Source organism: Marmota monax, unplaced genomic scaffold (assembly GCF_021218885.2).
Source record: "Marmota monax isolate L192 unplaced genomic scaffold, Marmota_monax_Labrador192_F-V1.1 WCK01_AAM20220418_F8-fsc00008, whole genome shotgun sequence".
In the NCBI taxonomy this organism is placed as follows: Eukaryota; Metazoa; Chordata; class Mammalia; order Rodentia; family Sciuridae; genus Marmota; species Marmota monax.
Genome location: NW_026694432.1, coordinates 26,224,495 through 26,237,251, shown reverse-complemented (window position 1 = coordinate 26,237,251; position 12,757 = coordinate 26,224,495). Strand labels below are relative to the sequence as shown.

At 55.5% G+C, this 12,757-nt stretch overlaps 1 protein-coding gene across 2 annotated transcripts in view; it reads right to left on the bottom strand.

Moving 5' to 3' along the window:
• Capzb (capping actin protein of muscle Z-line subunit beta) overlaps positions 1 to 12,757 on the bottom strand; it is a 114,049-nt gene that overhangs the window by 36,626 nt on the left and 64,666 nt on the right. For both annotated transcript variants that reach the window (XM_046469083.2, XM_046469084.2), the window contains exon 3: positions 649 to 770. In XM_046469083.2, coding sequence (XP_046325039.1) covers positions 649 to 770 — 122 coding nt within the window. The remainder of the gene's footprint in view (positions 1 to 648; positions 771 to 12,757) is intronic.

Here is a 12,757-nt window from a genome sequence, read left to right as displayed (position 1 = left end):
AGCCCCTTTCTCAAAATAAAAACTAAAAAAGGTGGGGATGTGGCTCAGTGATGGAGTGCTTTTGAGGCCCTGGTTTCAATCCCCAGCACTGAAAAAACCAAAAAGAAGGCTAGAGCTCACCGCTTCCTTCAACAAGTCCTCCTGGAGCTGTCAAATTCTCCTGGAGCTGACCATGGCTTCCTCTGTGCCACCTCCAATCTCTGGACAGGCTACAGGGTCAACCCACAGAGTCACCAGAGGCTGCCTGTGTCTCCCAGGACAGGGGCTAATGTCAACTTGGCTATTTAGAGCCCAGAGCTTGGTGGTGGGAAGAGGAGGGAGAGGTGCGTATCTGACAGAGCTGGATCCCTTAAACACGGACCCCAAGTTCAGGGCACCCATCACCTGCACACCACCCCTCTCCCATCAGACTGTGAGAGTCGTGAGGCGATCACAGAGGCACTCTGCACACACCTGCTTGTTGAGAGGATGAAGAGCCAGACGGAGCCAGGGAGGGGGGAGGGAGAAGGAAGAGAGGAAATAAGAGGACAGAAAGACAGACAGAGAGAGGGGTGGCTGGGCCCCAGCCAGCCAGGTGGAGTCCAGGGTTCTGAGCTGTAGCAGCAGGTGGCGATGGAGGCCCTGTGGCACTCCTGGGTGTAAGCTCACCTATAAGAGTCCCCATCTCTGTTGTAGTCACACAATAGGTAATCCTTTCCCACCACCTTGTCTCTGGCAATTTTCAGTGGCTGGTCAACAGAAGACAGGAGATCTTCACATAGGCTGGGGACCTGGCAGAAAGAAAGGAACAGACAGCAACAGTGGTTAAAATAATACTTTGAATTCAGGTGGGAGAGCAATAACCGTAGCCATCTTGTGGTCAGTACGTTTAACATCTGGCCCTTGGTGCCCTGCCAAAATTACAGGCCTGTTTTTTTTTTCTTTTCCACATGTGCCTGAAACCAACTGTGTCCCTCTATAAAGAAACCTGCTCTTGAATTACAGTGGAGCGTGATTTCCAACACAGACCTCCTTCTACAAGCCCTGTGCAGCTTTAATTACCGGGTCACCGGGTGGTCTAGGAAGTGCAGCGTGTGGCTGCGTGGTATTGGTCTCTGGTGGGCAAAGCACAAGCTCAAGTCCTGAGAAGAAGGTAAACATTTCAAACACACAGGAATCCAAAGAACGCGGAGAGGAGCAGCCCCGGCTGCTGGAGCACTCCCACGGGCCGTGCTGGCTGGGGTTTCCAACACTTTCCGGGCGCCTGGCCAAGCACCACCGACGGGCTCCTGCAGTCAGTCCTAGCTGTGGGAAGGTGGCTTCGCAGTGGCCTCCTACGGCGGAGTTGCAGCTGGCTCATCTGAGGACAACCCCATGGCCGGGGCCAGGCAGGAAGGAACCTCAGGGCACGTGCTGCCGATTCTGACCAGGGCCTTGCTGGTGCGGAGGCCGCTGGCTGTCCCTCCAACCCAAACATCCATTTCCACCCAAATTTTCTGGGGGTGGGGGTTGGGGGGCAGCACTTTGCTGGGCAGAGCCAGCTTCCTTCAGGTTCGTTTCAGAGGTGGGCTTGTGGGGGTTCACCGTGTCACTTACCACGCAGTGGTAACGATGACCATGACCCTGCATCCAGGACCCTTCCCAGTGAAAAAGTGGAACCCTGGGGCACAGACAAGCAGCAGAGCCACCGACAGCAGGTGGTTCCCGTGCTCCTCCTGAAGGCCCTGCCCCCTGAAGACAGGCCATGACTACTGCCACCTGAGACAACCGGCCTCGGGCCACCAGCCACACCGAGGTACATTAAAATCCAGAGTGCAAAGCACTACCTGGCAAAACTGGAGGCCAGGAGCCTGCCCTGAGGTTCATAGGGATTCCAGCCTTGATGACACGGCGTGACTTTCAAGGTCAAGTCTGGAGACAACATCCCCCTACTGCCACTTCCAGGTGCCAGGCGTGCCACACACCATGCTGGTGCTCTGCATACTTGAAATCTCACACTCGTGCTGTGAAGTGTGTATGTCACCCCCATTTTATGGACTAGAGCACTGAGGCCCAGAATCATTAAGTTGCCCAAGGGCCACACAAGTAAGGGGTGGAGGCAGAAACTAAATCCAGGGCTACGTGACTCCAAAGTCCCTGCTCCTCCCACTCTGTACCCCTGAATTCTAAGGGGAAGGACGACATGCCAAAGGCACCAACAGCACCCCCACAGGCCCGCTGCTGCTCAGCTATGGCTACAAAGCCCTCGGCCTGCGAAGTCCTGGCTGCGGAGGGGGTGTCTAACAGCTTCCCTCAGAGGAGCAGGTCTGGAGGGGGGGCTGGCTGTTCTGTCCCAGGGCCAGCAAAACCACCACAGGTGTCCACCTGTCATGTCACAGCCCGAACCTAATATCCCCATTTGCACCACAGGCTGGAGCCCAAGCTTCCTTCCCCTGGGGCCCCAGCTGGTGCCTGGAACTGCGGTCACTCCACCAGGCTGAGGCCCTGGGGACAGGCCTCCGACTCCACCACCGAACAGAGGCCTCCCTCCCGGGCAAGTCACTGAATGTACTTTCCCACTGAGACCACAGGGTGACTCAGAGGCTCACAGTCCTCAGGACGGTGGCGGTCATAGGGGTGAGCACACAGGGCATACCCCTGCCCTCCCTGGCTGCCATCCTTAGATGGCAACACCAGCCTCGACCGTGGCAGAAGCCGTCCCTCCGCTCCACCCCTGGCTGCTTCCTCACCCGGTTCTGCCAGAGGCGGCCGTCCCCCTTCTCCCCACTGAGGCGACAAGACATGGGATTTGGCATAGAAGAGGCTGATTCCACTCCCACCCAAGAGGGAAGCCACGAAAGGTACTTCAGCAATGTCTTCCTAACGTTTATACGAACTCAAACTACTTGTTTATTGGTCTTTCTTTTTTGGTCTCCCTCACTGGGCTGTAACTTCCACCTGGGCAAGGACTGCGGGTTTGTTCACTGCTGTGCTCCCAGGGCCCACACTATATGTGACACGGGCACAGGGGGAGACGGGCAGGCAGGCAGCGGGAGGAGCTCTACCACACGCGGCCTCCTAAGCTCTGACTGGCTTTATTTTTAAATTAATAGACGGCACACCAAAGAACTAAAATTTACTTGTCAAGAATTTGGGGGCTGGGGTGGTGGCTCAGTGGCAGAGCGCTCACCTAGCACATGCGAGGCCCTGGGTTCGATCCTCAGCACCACATAACAATAAATAAAACAAAGGTACTGCGTCCATGTACAACTAAAAAAATTAAAAAAGAATTAAAATTTTGATGGATGTCAACAACCGATTCCACCCGTGGTTCTAGCTGGGCATCCTCAGGCCTGACCCAGCGGGACAGCAGCAGAGAGGAGCCTTCACTGAAGCTCCGGGGGCTGGGGCGGGGGCCAGCGGACCCGGGTGTAGGTTTTAAAGACAGAGTCGCACCGAGTTGCCCAGACTGGCATCGAACTCATGATCCTCCGCCTCAGCCTCCTAAGCAGCTGGGATTACAGGCATGAGTCACTGTGCCCAGGTGCTGGTGGTTTGGTTTTGTTTTTAAAGGGATAGGGTCTTGCTATGTTGTCCAGGCTGGCCTCAAACTCCCAAGATCAGATGATCCTCCTGCCTTGGCCTCCAGAGTAGCTGGGACTACAGGTGCATGCTGCCGTGCGTGGATCAACTCTGGCATTTTAAATACCTGACCTGGTACAGCCACAGCAATGGTGCAAAGATTTGAGAACTCATAGACCTGGGCTCTGGCCTCTGCTCGGCTTATGAACTCGTCAAACACAGTGTGAGCCACACCAGAGACTAACCACCCCTGAAGATCTGAGCCTAGGCTTTTGAGAGTCCACAGCCAGGTTCAGACAAATCTCAGACATAACAGACATTTACACAAACCCCCCAGATTGTGGCAGTACACAGAAAAGGCCCGGGGCTCATGAATGGCTTATGATCTGCCCCACTATCAAAAGGACGCTGGCTCTTCTCCATCCACACGGTATCACTTCTAGCATAAACGCTCAAGCTGGGCCACGTTTTGGTGTTCCATTGCTACCAGTCCCGTTTCTTTTCCTGCTCTGAATAACGATGCTATCATCATTGCGGGGAAGAGAAAGTGTGAACCTGTGGTGTGCCCACAGATATGTGCCAGAGCAGGTACCCAAAGGTGCACCATCATGACCTGGCACCAACTTCCAGTCCTGCCCTACGATCTGCCCTCCCTCCGCTCTGGCCAAACACCGGCCCACTCACTGCTCACTCAATGGTACAGGTGTGCACATGCGCCTGCCACCTAAAGACCCTCCCCCATTAAGGTCTGATGCATAGAACACAGGACGGCCAGTTTAAATCTGAATTTCAGATACACATGAATACTTTAACCTGATGTCCCAAATGTCATATGGGACATGTATTTTATTTGCTAATCTGGCGACCTAGCCCCTTGCCTCTTGAACCCCAGTGTCACTGACCCAGCCCAGGCTCCAACTTCTCCACCAGGCCGCCTGCAGGGACCCTCTTGCTCCCGGGTGGCTTTCCCCTCGCTGCCGTGGGCAGGCACTCTTCTCCTGCCCAGTGCCTCTCACGTTTCATCCTCAGCTGATTCTGCGTCCACAGAAGCCAAGGCAGGCTCTGCAGACCCTGATGCCCCACATGCGGCCCCAGTGTTCAGTCTGTGTTTATTCCCCGGGGGTGGATGATCCCCCTGTGGTCTGAGGTATCACTGGGAACCAGACGATGGCAGTTTACCCCCCTGTCATCTAGTCCACCACGAACAACTCTTTCTCCAGGCTTACCCCACCCTCCACTGTGGCAGGCTTAGTACGGCGGAAGAAATCACAGTGTGTGTCATGGACCCAGAGTTTCTACAGTGATTTAACTGAAAAGAACAGGTCCAAGCAAAGTTGACTGTCCACACTTGGGTGTGCAGGGCTCTGGCTGGGCTGCTCTCCAAAGCGCCCCTCTGAACTGCTTCCTGGCCTTTGTAAGGAACAGTCAGGAAACACCAAAGGCATCAGGCTGACCCAGGCTGCTGGACGGCACCACGCTGGCCAGACAGTGCCCACTGTCTTTCTGGAGGGCAAGTCCAGGGCTGGGTCTATTTCACTGCCACCAGGGATCACGGACACACCCAAGGGGGCAGGGCCATCACAGCCTCGCCACTGGCATGCCCACCTAGCTTCCTGATACCTGGGGCGGGGCCTTGGAATGACAGGGGGATGGGGATAGAGCAAGCAAGGGCTAAGGAGGAAGAAGCCAGAAGGCAAAAGGCGAGCAAGAGGGCAGGCCTCCATGACACTTCCTGACAATGAGCACGGCTGGGGTGTGGCTCAGGGGGAGAGCACTTGCCTGGGTTCAATCCCCAGCACCGCAAAATATTTTTAAAAGAATGCTGCATTTATCTAGTATGCGCCAGTAGACCCAGCTACTCAGGAGGTAGGCGCAAGGATGGCTTGAGGCTACAGGTTCAAATTCAGCCTGGACAATGGTGAGATCCCATCTCCAAAACAATAACAAGAAGCAGAAGCCGAGTGCCAGGCACAGAGCTGACGTTTCCCTGCGCCCACTCCCTCCAGCCTGCAGACCGCTCTACACAGGTCCTATTGTAAAGCAGGGGAAACGAGGGCCACAGAGAAGTCACCCAAAGTCACAGCTACCAGCCAAGCTTGGAAAGGACATGAGAGATGCAGTCCAGCTGGATTGAAAAAAAATCATTCTTCTTTTGCACAAACTATCTAACCCAAGAGCTGATCACATGAAAGGAGATACAAATCAGAAGCTTCCGGCCACAAGGAAGGCTGTGTCTGTGCTGCCATATGGTTCTACTTTGCCTCTTCCTCTTCTCCATTAGTTATTAATGTTGAAAAAAATTGTTCAACCAGAAAAAAGAAACTTGAGATGAACCCTTTAAAAAAAACAAAAAGGCACAAAAGCCAGACCCACTCAGCTCCACGGATAATCCGACCAATGGAGTCGTCTCTAAGAAGTACACCCAGTATCTTCGTTTTTTAAAAAAATGGTCATTGATCGGCCATTGGTCGAGAGCCACCTGAGAGATAAGAATCGAAAACAGCCCCATTCACTTGGTGACGCTCAGGTGAGTAACCTGGTGAAGCCATGGGCAGAGGGTCCCAGGGCCCCAGGTGAACAGCTGTCTTAGCTTTGAAGGCTGCAGGGACTCCGCTGGCCAGCAGAGGGCTCTGTTTACAGCTTAGTCTCATTTTTTTCCCAAGTCCTCAAACTTACTTACCTTGTGTTAAAAATAAAGTCACCAGAGTGTTCCTAGAGGCACACACACCAGTATCAGAAACAACACTCGGTGTAAAATCAAACCCCGGTTGCCACCTCCTGGTGGAATGTAACCCTCCCACATCCCAGGGACTGGAGGGGGTGTCACAACACCAGCCTCAAAGACAAATTCAGTCCCAGGATTCTGCCACAGACAAGGTGGACATGCAGGCACAGGTCCAACAGACATCTCAGGGTGGCGAGTGCGGGATGAACCCGAGGATACCGATGTCCCCAATGACCTAGGAGGTGGCAGGGGTTACATGAATGACAGCCTGACAGGGAGGAAATAAGGGGTGCTCCAGGAGGAGGGGCCCACCATCTCTGCGCAGGAATGGCCCTCCGGGCGGGAGAGTGTGCAGCACCCTGCAGTGGGAGCTGGAGGAGGAAGGGAACACAGGGCAGAGCGGCCGGCCGCTGGGCTCGGCCTCCCAGCCACAGTCTGGCTGCTCCCACCCAGGGGTAGAGGACGTGGGGGGCCCCTCACCAGCCGGCTCGTGGGCACCATCACGGGGGTGGGTAGGAGACGCCCGTGCCACTGCTCAGTGGGAAGGAGACTCGGGCTGGTTACAAGCACCTGAGTCTGAGGCAGAAATGCTGCCACAGAAGCGAGTGTTCCTGTGAACTGTCCGGAGGTTGTGACCAATTTCCCCCAAAGCTGCTGTGAAAGGGCCTGCAGGCCTGGCCACCCTGGCCTGTCTGTGGACCCAGAGGTCAAGACTTGCCTGGGCTGGGAAGCAGATATGCCAAGTGATCCAGGAAGTGGGGGGCCTGAGTCAGCGGGGGTCCCAGGCACAGAAGCCCATCACGTGGGATGACAGCCACACGGGCAGGTGCTGCAGGTGGAATCCAGCACCTGCTGAGGTAGGGCAGACGGCACCCTCTCAGTCGCGGGTGATGGCTCTGAGCAGGGTGGATGCCAGCCCAGCTCTCCCCAGGTGGCGAGGACCAAGACCTTGACTCTGAACTCCACCCAGCTCTTCCAAAGTGCGGGACCCTCTGGGCCCACAAGGCAAGGGGCTCCCACCCCAGCTGGGCTCAGAGGACCAGAGAAAAAGGGAATGTATGTGGGGTGGGGTGGCACTGCGGGACTTTGAAGACCAGAGCTGCCTCTGTGGGGGGTACAACTAGAGCAGACTGGAGCAAGCCGGGGGCTGTAGGAAGCAGGGCTGGGCTCTCCAGGATGTGGGCAGGGGCACATACCCACCACTGAGCAGAACCTGGCAAGAAACAGGCCCCTGGCCCCCGGGGTGCACCTGGGCCATGCAGCAGGGGCGCCCCGGCTCCTTGGGCCCAGCCTCCACCCTCACAGGGCACCGCGGGGCTCTGGGGATGCTCATCTGTGAGTACGAAGTTCAGGCCCTACTCTTCATTTGAGGACTGTGACTTGTGAGACACACCATTACTTAGAATCTTGTTAAGTGTAAAAGGCAATTTCCCCACTTCAGAGAAATCAGCAAGTGCACTCGTCTTGAGCCTGGCTCTGAGGTGGCCTCGCAGCACACCTGGCAGGGCCATCTTGCTCCTGGGGGGCATAGTCGTGGGCTGGGGCTCTGTGACTGAGGGTCCCACACAAATAAAGCTGGTCAACAGAGCCAACACCGGGAAATCGTTTTGGGCCAACAAATCTTTTACTCTACTTAGAAATGAGTTTTTCACGAGGCATTAACAACCAAGAACTTTCTCAAGAAATAATCAAGCCCCCTCCACCTTTCTCAGGCAGGTGCCCCAAACCATCCCTGAGATAAATTAAATAAACAGGCCAAACCCTTGGGCTCAGTTCCAGCCATTCACACCCAAGACTGGAATAAGAGGTTAGAACAGCTTTCTGAAGGAAGGGTCAAGAGTGGGCAGGACACAGGGAACACAGACTGAAAGGAGAAATTAAAATCTGTGTACTGGAGTGGTCCACACGAAGCTCCTGCTGTCCACGGTCAGACCTCGGCTTCCCCGGGGACAGCCCAGGAATTGGAGCACAATTAAGTTAACTATTTCCTGGGCAGGGGTGGGTCGCCGCCTGAGGGGGAAGAAGCCATGGGCCTTTCTAAGGTGTCTGTGCCTTTACTAAGAACTATGGATGGTGTCTGAGGACAAAGCACGATACCCAAGCACCTTTGAGTTCCCAAAGAGGACGTAGGTGGTCTGACAGTGCTGGGGACTGCCTGCAGCCACCCACAGCAGGCAGGCAGGAAGGGACTGTCCCCCGAGCCTCCTGGGACTATCCCTGTCCTCCTTACTAGGAACAAGACCATGGACTTCTAAATGACGACAGCCTTCCACATTCCAGCAAGATCTCTGCTTCCTTCCCAGCAGAACTGTGTGTGCATCTGTGCCCAAGTCTGGTGGAAGCAGGCACAGAGGCAAGCAGGGAACAGGTGGGTGGCTGTCCTCCCTCCTCAGCACAGAACTGTCCCAGCTGGACACAACATCCCACGCTGGATTCCCCCCTGGAAGGTGTCTCCCTGGGTCTTGTCCTTTCCCTAAGATCACCTGTGGCTCATCTGCGGTTATCAGACAAAGAAAACATCCATAATTCTTCCTGCTGGGGATGCAGTGAACTCCACTCAGGGGCAAGTCATGTGTCCCTACCTCTAGCACCAAGGGCTCCTCTGTGTCTTCACTCTGGCTCATTAGGAAGTAAAACCCAAATTTGTAGCTCAAGAAAAAATTCCACTTACATTTACTAGGGATTAAAAATAAAGTCAGTGTCCCCACCCCAAAGAGCTCCCAGTCTAAGGCGAAAGAGGGACACAAGTGGAGTGTCAACAATCACAAGTGCTCCGGAGAGAGAGGAGGAAGGTGCTGGGTGTGGGGGTGGACGCGGTCCCAGCCCGGGGAGCTGCTCTGGAGGTGGCGCAGGTGCAGGGGTGTCCTGGAAGCTCACACCCAAGCTGCGCTACAGCAGTGCAGCCACAGAGCATGCCCATGGGCACAGGGTGCGGGAGGAGCGCCTGCCAGTCAAGAAGGGCAGGGAGAACCTGAACACCCACGACCCGTGGAGACACCATGACCCCACTGGCTGTGCCCCTCAAACTGTGTTTGACGGCACATGAATTTTATCTTCACAGAGCTGGTATTTTACGGGGAGGGTAAGTCAAGAGAGAAGGCTGTTCCAGGTAGGCCAGCCCAGACCCGAGAGCACAGGGCTATGCGGGGAACTGAGCTCACGCAGGGGAGGTGGCAGTGTGCCATGTGGCCAGCTCTGGGACAGTGGGAGTGGCCAGGCAGGGTCATCTTCCTCTTCACTTTCAGTTGCAGCCACCTGACTGTTCACCCTGATGACTCAGGACTGCAGCACGGGAGTAAACTGGTGTCACAGGAAGTCTCTGTGTCTTACCTGTGGCTGAGACACCAGAGCTGGCTCTGCCAGGAAACCTCACAACACTGGACAAGCCCCAGCCCCCCAGTTTCCTTGTGTATGAAATGAACAGAGCAAGATGGGTTTTAGGTTCTCTGAAGCGGAGGGAGAGGAATGTGCTGTGGCTGTGAGCACACAGTGGTGGCGCAGGCTGGCAGGAGCGGGGAGGAAGCCAGGCCCACACCTTTCTGAGACCCTGACCAGGCCTAGGGTTGTTTGAAAAGAAGGGTCCACTAACTGAGGTGATCAGCAAGGCTCACTTCAGTTTGGGATCCCACAAATCATGGTCAAGATTTAGATAATTTACTTATTATCGTTCTCAATCCCCCAGGATGTGGCTTTAAGAGCTGATCAGAAGTTTATGATACTCTTCCTAAAATGAAAGCTCTACCCCACACGGCGCTGTGAGGTCTGGGATGACTGCCCTCTGCTCCCAGCAGTGGGACACGGGCACTAGCACTGCAGGGAACTGTTCCTAGGGTGGGGAAGGAGGGGAGGTTTGTGACCACCTAAGCTCCCGAACATCAGTAAAAAAGCCTCTTGGAAAGTTTCGAGGTTGGTACACAAATCCACACCACCCCCCCTTCTCTCTGCTCCAGGACAGATCTGCTGCCCAGCCCCTGGTCCCAAGTCCCCACTGTCAATCCTTCTTTCTAAAGGGAGGCCTGGTCTTCCTACTGCCCACAGCACAAGTCTTTATCAATTCCAGGATGCCCTTGGTGCACCCAGTCATTGGCAGTCAGCATGTCGGCTTTTCGGGTAGGAGGGAGCCACCAGAAGCCCTGGGCTCCTGTCAGACAGTCCAGCTCCAGCCCCCATGGACAGAGGCTCAGGGCCTGGTTCAACACCAGGGAAGGCAGGCAGTGTGCCACGCTCTCCCCACATATTTTTAACCTGTTTCCAAACCCAGATGTATTCAAGGGGACCCAGGCCCTCCCCACCCAGGGCCGGTGCCTGCCCACCTGGAAGATGGTGGCTCACTGGCAGCTCTGGGGAGGAAATGCTGCCTGCCCCCTGGTCCCTGGGAAATGGAGCTCTCTCCATGTTCCTCACCAACCAGAGACAGAACCCAGCCAAAAGGAGTATTTGCCAGCCGCTCCTCAGCTGAAGCCACACACGGTTCCTTTGGTTTCCAAGAGCAAGAGGTTCCATGAAGTTCCTGAACCGAAGCCGGGCAGACCCTGCCTGAGCAGACTCCACCAGCGGGGCTCAAGGCGGCTCTGTGTGCACTGCAGGTGAACCCTGGCTTCGGTGACGAGAACGGGACCTTCCTCACCTTGGGGCACGGTGGCCTCCTGCTGCTCACCCCGATTCTCACCTGTTCCTAGCGACTCCTTCCTAACAGATCCCTTCTGCCGCTGCCCACGAACTAAAGGGTAAGCTCTCTTGCTCATTTGCCAAAATGCTAGTCTGGTTCCATGTCCATTTAAAGGCTCCTCAATGCCAGCTGAGACAGCAGGGACACATGGAGCACCCCCAGCCACCTCACAATGCAGCAACGAGATGAATTCCTCAAACTTAAATTTCCCACACATAAGCAGAATAAAAACCAAAGGGAAAAAAACTTGCTCCAAACAAAAGTGGGGGTTTTCAAGGAGACTTGCTGAGTGGTAAACATGCTGGAAAGATGGAATTTTAAACACAAACACAGAAGGGCAGAGACGGGAGGCAGAAGCGCCCTGCACACACAGCTGGGAGGCCTTTTAATTGGGGAAAGATTTGCAAACCCATGGAGCGTGGGCAAATCCAGAACGGAAAGAATGTGGAAACCAACAGGCAGTCCACAAGTCAGGCTCTGCTGGGCACTCCTGCCAAGAACGGGGCACAAGTCCTTGCCCTGCCACCTTTCAGCAGCCCAGGTGATCGCTCAGGAAGCAGGAGGACCGCCTGGCCTGGGAGCAGCCAGGCTGGAGACTCTCCTCGGGCACTGCAGATGGCATGCAGGAGAGCTGTGTGACGTCTTAAGGCAGACAAGGAGCTCGGGGAGACCAACCAGCCTCACACATCTGCGTGCGGGACTTTGTGCTGTGTGCTACGGGGCATTCCCACATGTTATTTCCAGTGAGTCTTGATATCCCACACATGGCAGATGATCTGTAATGGCACACAAAAATTCTATCTCCCCCTGCTCGGCAAGTCCTGAGGGGACATCTCCCCTGTCTGTCCCCCAGCTGGCAGAAATGGAAGCAGTGGTTTTCCCCAAGTAGCTGACACACCCTTATGATCTTTTTCTTTCTGGGATATGACCACGTTCAGTGAAATCCCTGGTGCACTCTCTTTAAAATGGTTAATTTAGCTCTATTCTTGAAAGCACCTTGTGCAACACATGCCCCCACCCCCCAGATATGAAAGGGGTAACCATATCTTAGATTACAGAGGCAACAGGATTGGGAACAAAGGCCTGCACCCTCCACACTTTTCCTCTGTCCAAATCTAGAAGTTTGGAAAAGAGGGCAAATCAAGGGCTTCAGTCCCTCCAGACAGCACCTCCTTGCACAGAGCTGCAGAGGCGGCGACAGGCACTGGGAGGGCAACCGCAGGCAGAGCCAGAGGCCTAGGCCCAGGGAGATCAAAGCCAATGGCGGGTGCATCAGAGGCTCAAGAGGGCCTGTAAGGCCAGCGGAACAGACATGCTGCTCGTGCTGCCCCGCTGGGCTCCCCCCAACACCCCCCCCCCGCCCCCCTCACGCAAACCTGCCAGCCAAGCTCCCAGCACTTCTGTCCCCACCACAGGAGGCAGCACTGCTGCGCCAGGGCAGCTTCCTTCAGGGCTCACAATGGCCCCTCTGGGAACAAGGAAGGCCTGCATCCTTCCATTCTGTAGATAAGGACCCAGCTCAGGGCCCAGCCATGTACTGCCACCTGGGGGCAGAGGTCTCCAGAGCCATAGCCCAGTTACACGAGGCATCCGGGTCCTCAAACAGCCTGGGAAGCTCAGCGCAGATACCCCTCCTCCCAAAGTGTGGGGCGACTAGACTGGTTTGAGGTTGGCATGTGGCCAGGCAGTGTGTTGGGGTCAGGGACGTGGACAAGCGTTACCATCTTCCAAGGGGGCTCAGGAGCCAGTCATTTGGGGCCCTACACCAAGCCCTCTGAGCGACTCAGTTTGGGAAGATGGCTGCCCCTGGCACAAGTGGTATG